We start from the raw sequence: 9,509 nt of genomic DNA on the forward strand, positions 1-9,509 counted from the left end.
CCGTCTCTCTCTCTCCCTCTCTCTCTCTCCCTCTCCCTCTCTCTCCCTCTCCCTCTCCCTCTCTCTCTCTCTCTCTCTCTCTCTCTCTCTCTCTCTCTCTCTCTCTCTCTCTCTCACACACACACACACACTCTCTCTCTCCCTCCCTCTTTTGAAACTAGGCGTATGCAATCTTCCAATTTCTAGTGTCTTGATGGTATTTTGGTTTTCTATATGGTTAAACGCTAAAAAACTTTTCATTAAGCCAAAGAAATTAATTTTTTTTGGAGAGGCATGATAACCAGTTTTCATAATAAGCTTGTGAGTAGAATTGTGTTGAAAATAACAATTTAAACGGGCTAACTATATTGGCTTTTTTAGGTGGCGACTTCTTTAACAGCGAAAAACATTATTTACAAACAATTTAGTCATTAAAACACATATAACGAAATTAAAGTTTTTTTCTATATAACTATGCTTCTTCTGATTTAGATATTAAATGCTCAAGTCAATATAGAGATGGATATGTTTCAAGTCAAGTCTTGAGTGTTTAACGAAGAAGGTAGTTTGGAGTTTTCACACGTTTTAATAATAAAAATAATCATACTTTAATATATAATATACATTAAATATATTAATATATGTAGTAGTTATTTTAATTAAATCAGTAAAATGGATACATAAGTAGTAAAGTTACATTAAAACACACAAAATACTATTTTTATGAAACAATACAAAACAGAAAAATATGGGAAACTTATACAGCTAGTAAATTTTTTTTGAATAGACTTCTTAAATCGATCATACTCTACTGTTCTTCTTTATATTTGTTTTGTAGATGCAACCCATGTACTTTCCCAAATATAAAAAATTGTATAGTTTTAGTTTGTTGTATAATTTAAGTATGTTTTATAAGTAAGATTAGTTTAGAATCTCCACAGGCATGAACCGCATCGTTAATATAGAAGGATATGCTGGAAAAAGTTTTTTACTTCTAGAATGCTGTTTATATAATCGTATTTTTGGAGGATAACATCGTAGAATTTAGCTAAAATGTTAAAATACCTTGAAAAATGAAAACGACATAGCTATTACTTCTATTAATGTAAAACTCTATTTTGTGGTAGGAGGAGCTGCGTTAGCAATTCTTGAACATTGTTCTTTGAGAGGAAAAAGTGGGTTGAATGGAAGTTTCGGTAAGCAATTGGCTTCGGCTTCCAAAAAGGCTTTGCAACAAGAAGAACCTATATGTCCGAATTGTCCTGTGAGTATGGATGTGTAAATCTCTATAATGCATCCTGGAATATCCATCACTGAAAACCAACATTTTGCTAAATCAGGTAATCCGGGAATACCGGGACTTGGTTGGAATGGGAGTGGAAAAGGAAATGGGATGGGAAACTGGGGTAGTTGAGAATTGGCAGAGACTACAATACACACAACCGCCATAAAGAAAAAAACTTGTTTTATAAACATTATGAGATAAGCAAAAAAAGAAGAAATATTTCTCCAAATATATGTGTCTTTTTCGAGTTTGTGTTTTGATTGATGAGCAGATAGTACAATCCTTTGACTATTTATATTGAATGGAAAGAAGGTTAAGAAACGTCTTTGGACTTTTATAATAAATTGAATTACCTGTTTTCAAAAGTAAAACAAAGCTGAAACAGATGAGATAAACAACATTAATAATAATTAACTAGTGGACTTTTTAGGTCATGACATTACTGATCAGACCAGTTTATACTCTTACCCTTTTTGTTATGCTACAATACTATTGTTTTCCAATAATCTCACGTCTAAGCCAAATAGCTATCTCTCTCTATATCCGTCTCTCTCTCCCTCTCTCTCTCTCTCTCTCACACACACACACACACACTCTCTCTCTCTCCCTCCCTCTTTTGAAACTAGGGGTATGCAATCTTCCAATTTCTAGTGTCTTGATGGTATTTTGGTTTTCTATATGGTTAAACGCTAAAAAACTTTTCATTAAGCCAAAGAAATTATTTTTTTTGGAGAGGTAACATAATAACCAGTTTTCATAATAAGCTTGTGACTAGAATTGTGTTGAAAATAACAATTTAAACGGGCTAACTATATTGGCTTTTTTAGGTGGCGACTTCTTTAACAGCGAAAACATTATTTACAAACAATTTAGTCATTAAACACATATAACGAAATTAAAGTTTTTTTCTATATAACTATGCTTCTTCTGATTTAGATATTAAATGCTCAAGTCAATATAGAGATAGATATGTTTCAAGTCAAGTCTTGAGTGTTTCACGAAGAAGGTAGTTTGGAGTTTTCACACGTTTTAATAATAAAAATAATCATACTTTAATATATAATATACATTAAATATATTAATATATGTAGTAGTTATTGTAATTAATATCAGTAAAATGGATACATAAGTAGTAAAGTTACATTAAAACACACAAAATACTATTTTTATGAAACAATACAAAACAGAAAAAATATGGGAAACTTATACAGCTAGTAAATTGTTTTTGAATAGATTTCTTAAATCGTTCATACTCTACTGTTCTTCTTTATATTTATTTTGTAGATGCAACCCATGTACTTTCCCAAATATAAAAAAAATTGTATAGTTTTAGTTTGTTGTATAATTTAAGTATGTTTTATAAGTAAGATTAGTTTAGAATCTCCACACGCATGAACCGCATCGTTAATATAGAAGGATATGCTGGAAAAAGTTTTTTACTTCTAAAATGTTGTTTATATAATCGTATTTTTGGAGGATAACATCGTAGAATTTAGCTAAAATGTTAAAATACCTTGAAAAATGAAAACGACATAGCTATTACTTCTATTAATGTAAAACTCTATTTTGTGGTAGGAGGAGCTGCGTTAGCAATTCTTGAACATTGTTCTTTGAGAGGAAAAAGTGGGTTAAATGGAAGTTTCGGTAAGCAATTGGCTTCGGCTTCCAAAAAGGCTTTGCAACAAGAAGAACCTATATGTCCGAATTGTCCTGTGACTATGGATGTTTAAATCTCTATAATGCATCCTGGAATATCCATCACTGAAAACCAACATTTTGCTACATCAGGTAATCCGGGAATACCGGGACTTGGTTGGAATGGGAGTGGAAAAGGAAATGGGATGGGAAACTGGGGTAGTTGAGAATTGGCAGAGACTACAATACACACAACCGCCATAAAAAAAAACTTGTTTTATAGACATTATGAGATAAGCAAAAAAAGAAGATATATTTCTCCAAATATATGTGTCTTCTTCGAGTTTGTGTTTTGATTGATGAGCAGATAGTACAATCCTTTGACTATTTATATTGAATGGAAAGAAGGTTAAGAAACGTCTTTGGAGTTTTATAATAAATTGAATTACATGTTTTCAAAAGTAAAACAAAGCTGAAACCGATGAGATAAACAACATTAATAATAAATAACTAGTGGACTTTTTAGGTCATGACATAACTGATCAGACCAGTTTATACTCTTACCCTTTTTGTTATGCTACAATACTATTGTTTTCCAATAATCTCACGTCTAAGCCAAATAGCTATCTCTCTCTATATCCGTCTCTCTCTCTCTCTCTCTCTCTCTCTCACACACACACACACAAACACCTCTCTCTCTCTCTCTCTCTCTCTCACACACACACACACACACACTCTCTCTCTCTCTCCCTCTTTTGAAACTAGGGGCATGCAATCTTCCAATTTCTAGTGTCTTGATGGTATTTTGGTTTCAATATGGTTAGACGCTAAAAAACTTTCAATTAAGCCAAAGAAATTAATTTTTTAGGAGAGGTAACATGATAACCAGTTTTTATAATAAGCTTGTGACTAGAATTGTGTTGAAAATAACAATTTGAATGGGGTAACTATATTGGCTTGTTTAGGTGGCGACTTCTTTAACAGCGAAAAACATTATTTAGAAACAATTTAGTCATTAAAACACATATAACGAAATTAAAGTTTTTTTCTATATAATTATGCTTCTTCTGATTTAGATATTAAATGCCCAAGTCAATATAGAGATGGATATGTTTCAAGTCAAGTCTTGAGTGTTTCACAAAGAAGGTAGTTTGGAGTTTTCACACGTTTTAATAATAAAAATAATCATACTTTAATATATAATATACATTAAATAATATTAATATATGTAGTAGTTATTTTAATTAATATCAGTAAAATGGATACATAAGTAGTAAAGTTACATTAAAACACACAAAATACTATTTTTATGAAACAATACAAAACAGAAAAATATGGGAAACTTATACAGCTAGTAATTTTTTTTTGAATAGACTTCTTAAATCGATCATACTCCTCTGTTCTTCTTTATATTTATTTTGTAGATGCAACCCATGTACTTTCCCCAATATCAAAAATTGTATAGTTTTAGTTTGTAGTATAATTTAAGTATGTTTTTTTAAGTAAGATTAGTTTAGAATCTCCACAGGCATGAACCGCATCGTTAATATAGAAGGATATGCTGGAAGTTTTTTACTTCTAAAATGCTGTTTATATAATCGTATTTTTGGAGGATAACATCGTAGAATTTAGCTAAAATGTTAAAATACCTTGAAAAATAAAAACGACATAGCTATTACTTCTATTAATTTAAAACTCTATTTTGTGGTAGGAGGAGCTGTGTTAGCAATTCTTGAACATTGTTCTTTGAGAGGAAAAAGTGGGTTGAATGGAAGTTTCGGTAAGCAATTGGCTTCGGCTTCCAAAAATGCTTTGCAACAAGAAGGACCTATATGTCCGAATTGTCCTGTGAGTATGGATGTGTAAATCTCTATAATGCATCCTGGAATATCCATCACTGAAGACCAACATTTTGCTACTTCAGGTAATCCGGGAATACCGGGACTTGGTTGGAATGGGAGTGGAAAAGGAAATGGGATGGGAAACAGGGGTAGTTGAGCATTGGCAGAGACTACAACACACACAACCACCATAAAGAAAAAAACTTGTTTAATAGACATTATGAGATAGACAAAGAAAAGAAGAAAGATTTCTCCAAATATATGAGTCTTTATCCAGTTTGTGTTTTGATTGATGAGAAGATAGTACAATCCTTTGACTATTTTATATTGAATGGAAAGAAGGTTAAGAAACGTCTTTGGACTTTTATAATAAATTGAATTACCTGTTTTCAAAACTAAAACAAAGCTAAAACCGACGAGACAAACAACATTAATAACGAATAACTAGTGGACTTTCTTAAGTCATGACATACCTGATCATACTAGTTATAGTCTTACCGTTTTTGTTGTGTTTCAATACTATTGTTTTCAAATAATCTCACGTCTAAGCCAAATAGCTATCTCTCTCTATATCCGTCTCTCTCTGTCTCACACACACACACACTCTCTCTCTCTCTCTCTCTCACACACACACACACACACACACACACACACAAACACACACACACACACACTCTCTATCTCTCTCTCTCTCTCTCTCTCTCTCTCTCACACACACACACACACACCCACACACACACTCTCTCTCTCCCTCTTTTGAAACTAGGGGCATGAAATCTTCCAATTTCTAGTGTCTTGATGGTATTTTGGTTTTCTTTATGGTTAGACGCTAGAAAACTTTTCATTAAGCCAAAGAATTTTTTTTTTTTAGGAGAGATAACATGATAACCAGTTTTAATAATAAGCTGGTGAGTAGAATTGTGTTGAAAATAACAATTTAAACGGGCTAACTATATTGGCTTTTTAGGTGGCGACTTCTTTAACAGAGAAAAATATCATTTAGAAACAATTTAGTCATTAAAAGACATATAACAAAATCAAAGATTTTTTCTATATAACTTTTCTTCTTCTGATTTAGATAGTAAATTCACAAGTCAATATAGAAATGGACATGTTCCAAGGCAAGTCTTGAGTGTTCACAAGTGAATTCTTATAGTGCATATTTTTATCTATGTTTCACGAAGAAGGTAGTTTGGAGTTTTCACACATTTAAATAATAAGAATAATCATACTTTAATATATAGAATACATTAAATAAATTAATATACGTAGTAGTTATTTTAATTAATATCAGTAAAATGGATACATAAGTAGTAAAGTTACATTAAATCACACAAAAAAATGATATTTTTATGAAACAAAAAAAAAACAGAAACAATATGGGAAACTTATACAGCTAGTAAAAAAATTATGAATAGACTTCTTTCAGATTATTGTAAAATGGAACTCGGATCTTAAATCGATCATTCTCCTCTGTTCTTCTTTATATTTATTTTGTAGATGTAACCCATGTACTTTCCCAAATTTAAAAAATTGTATAGTTTTTGTTTGTAGTATAATTTATGTATGTTTTATAAGTAAGATTAGTTTAGAATCTTCACAGGCATGAACCGCATCGTTAATATAGAAGGATATGATGGAAGTTTTTTACTTCTAAAATGCTGTTTATATAATCGTATTTTTGGAGGATAACTTCAATTTCCAAGAAAAACATCATTTAGAAACAATTTAGTCATTAAAAACACCTATAATGGAATCAAAGATATTTTTCTATATAACTATGCTTCTTCTGATTTAGATAGTAAATGCACTAGTCAATATAGAGACGGACATGTTCCAAGACAATTCTTGATTGTTAACAAGTGAATTATTATAGTGCATATGTTTCTCTATGTTTAACGAAGAAAGTAGTTTCAAGTTTTCACACATTTTAATAGTAAAAATAATCATACTTTAATATATAATAAATATTAAAAATTAATATATGTAGTAATTATCTTAATTAATATGAGTAAAATGAGTACATAAGTAATAAAGTTACATTGAAACACACAAAAACTCCAGTTTTATGAAAGAAAATAAAAGAAACTTATACAGTTTGAACGAAAATTGTAGATAGACTTCTTTCAGATTATTGAAAAACGAAACTCGGATCTTAAATCGATCCTTCTCCTCTGTTTTTCTTTATATTTATTTAGATGCAACCCATGTGCTTTACCATATATCAAATTGTATAGTTTTAGTTTGTAGTATAATTTAAGTATGTTTTATAACTAAGATTAGTTTAGAATCTTCACAGGCATGAACCACATGGTTAAGTTAGAAGGAAATGCTGGAAATTTTTTACTTCTAAAATGTTGTTTATATAATCGTATTTTTGGAGGATTACATCGTAGAATATAGCTAAAATTTAAAAATACATTGAGAAATAAAAATGGCATAGCTATTACTTCTATTAATGTAAAACTCTATTTTGTGGTAGGAGGAGCTGCGCTAGAAATTCTTGAACATTGTTCTTTGAGAGGAAAAAATGGGTTGAATGGAAGTTTCGGTAAGCAATTGGCTTCGGCTTTGTCAGAGACTACAACACACACAACCACCATATTGAAAAAAAAACCATGTTTAATAGACATTATGAGATAAGGAAAAAAATAAGAAAGATTTCTCCAAATATATGAGTCTTTATCGAGTTTGAATTTTGATTGATGAGCAGATAGTACCATCCTTTGTCTAATTATATTGAATGGAAATAAGGTTAAGAAACGTCTTTGGACTTTTATAATAAATTTAATTACCTTTTTTCAAAATCCAAACAAAGCTGAACCGATGTGACGAGCAACATTAATAACAAATAACTGGTGGACTTTTTGATAAAACTGATCTGACCAGTTTATAGTCTTACCATTTTTGTTATGCTTCGAAACTATTGTTTTCAAATCATCTCCCGCCTAAGACAAATAGCTATATCTCTCTCTCTCTCTCACTCTCCCTCTCTCTATCTCTCTATCTTTTTCTCTCCCTCTTGAGACCAGGGGCATGCAATCTTCCAATTTCTAGAGTCTTGATGGTATTTTGAGTTTAACTATGGTTAGACGCTAAACAACTTTTCATTAAGCCAAAGAAATTAATTTTTTTAGAAGAGATAACATGATAACCAGTTTTTATAATAAGCTTGTGAGTAGAATTTGTTGAAAATAACAATTTAAACAGGATAACTACATTGGCTTGTTTAGGTGGCAACTTCTTTAACAGGGAAAAACATTATTTATAAACAATTTAGTCATTAAAACACATATAACGAAGTCAAATATTGTTTTTTCTATATAACTATGCTTCTTCTGACTTAGATAATAAATGCACAAGTCAATATAGAGACGGATATGTTCCAAGACGAGTCTTGAGTGTTCACAAGTGAATTCTTATAGTGCATATGTTTCTCTATGTTTCACGAAGAAGGTAACTTGGAGTTTTCACACATTTTAATAATAAAAATAATCATATTTTAATATATAATATACATTTCATAAATTTATATATGTAGATACAGAAGTAGTAAAGTTACATTAAAACACACAAATATGCTATTTTTATGAAACAACAAAAAAAAAACAGAAAAAGTAAACTTATACAGCTTATAAGAAAATTATGAATAGACTTCTTTAGGATTGTTGTAAAATGAAACTCGGATTTTAAATCGATCCTTCTCATTTGTTGTTCTGTATATTTATTTGGTAGACGCAACCCATATACTTTCTTTTAAATCAAATTCTTTGCTTTTAGTTTGTAGTATAATTTAAATATTTTTTTATAATTAAGATTAGTTAAAAATCTTCACAGGCATGAACCACATGGTTAATTTAGAAGGAAATGCTGGAAATTTTTTACTTCTAATTGATATCACTCAAATTACCCTAACGAGTGAATTACTCTCTCAAATAAGAGGTTCAGTTGTAGTACTTAGAGATCAAATTCACAAGGAGCTAGGGAACCTAATAAATCTAATTAGATTGATTAAGCTATGTTGATTTTATATTTAAATGTAAATAGCAGGTTTGTGAGCAAGGTAGTTGCTCGATTGATTGATTAGGATTTTGGTACTTAGATGGAAGTAGCTAGACTTAGGGCTTTTATTCAGGTAATCAGGATTATATATCTACAGATGCTTAATAAGTTGTATGCATGATATTGTAGAGCTCAACACTTATAAACAAACCACTAGGCTCTCGCTTTCTAGGTTTGTCTATTGACCAGTGTAGATCGATGATTCTATAAGAATATCGATCGATACACTTGTGGAAACGTCGACCGACTATTCTATTGGAATACCGATCGACGCTTTTGGTCAAGCGTTAATGTGCGGGTTGAATGTGCTCCTAAGCTCACTTGATCAGCTCTCGCCTTACTCTAGCAAGTCTTAGCTCAGTTAGGATGGTTTCAGGGTGAGATGCAAGCTATCGCTTATGTCTACAACTCCTAGGGCAAGTTCTAGGTAGCTATTCTAGAATCAGACATTAATGACAATCCTAAAGATGAATATCACAACTTAGCAATCTATAGTTGGGGCTAATCCCTCATAACCTATTTAAACCCTAAATCTAACAAATAGAACTACTCAGACATGGCTAAGCAATTCATAACAACAATTAGGTATAAAAATTGCATAGATAAATAGACAGATATCGATGGAGTTCCAGTCACAAATCTTTTTGGATCTTCTCTCCAATCTACTAAAAATCCTAGAAAACCTTTTGCTGTGAAATCAGAAAAAC

The 9,509-nt window shown here is 30.9% G+C and overlaps 2 protein-coding genes and 1 pseudogene across 2 annotated transcripts; all 3 read right to left on the bottom strand.

Annotated features, from left to right (window-relative positions):
• Nucleotides 1-1,055: 1,055 nt before the first annotated feature.
• LOC106454205 lies at nt 1,056-4,334 on the bottom strand. The gene has a single exon (XM_048766079.1). It carries the CDS (start codon nt 1,453-1,455, stop codon nt 1,093-1,095), a length of 363 nt encoding a protein of 120 aa, XP_048622036.1. The 5' UTR covers nt 1,456-4,334; the 3' UTR covers nt 1,056-1,092.
• On the bottom strand, nt 2,826-3,186 carry LOC106454206 (annotated as a pseudogene).
• A 150-nt stretch (nt 4,335-4,484) lies between the features above and the next one.
• LOC106454208 lies at nt 4,485-6,113 on the bottom strand. The gene has a single exon (XM_048766577.1). The coding sequence runs from the start codon at nt 4,957-4,959 to the stop codon at nt 4,597-4,599; it is 363 nt and encodes a 120-aa protein (XP_048622534.1). The 5' UTR covers nt 4,960-6,113; the 3' UTR covers nt 4,485-4,596.
• Nucleotides 6,114-9,509: the final 3,396 nt, after the last annotated feature.

Source organism: Brassica napus, chromosome C8 (assembly GCF_020379485.1).
Source record: "Brassica napus cultivar Da-Ae chromosome C8, Da-Ae, whole genome shotgun sequence".
Lineage (NCBI taxonomy): Eukaryota > Viridiplantae > Streptophyta > Magnoliopsida > Brassicales > Brassicaceae > Brassica > Brassica napus.

What these genes read in the sequence shown, in the direction of transcription:
- LOC106454208 (XM_048766577.1), bottom strand. Translation starts at nt 4,959, where the DNA reads ATGTCTATTAAACAAGTTTTTTTCTTTATGGTGGTTGTGTGTGTTGTA.
- LOC106454205 (XM_048766079.1), bottom strand. Translation starts at nt 1,455, where the DNA reads ATGTTTATAAAACAAGTTTTTTTCTTTATGGCGGTTGTGTGTATTGTA.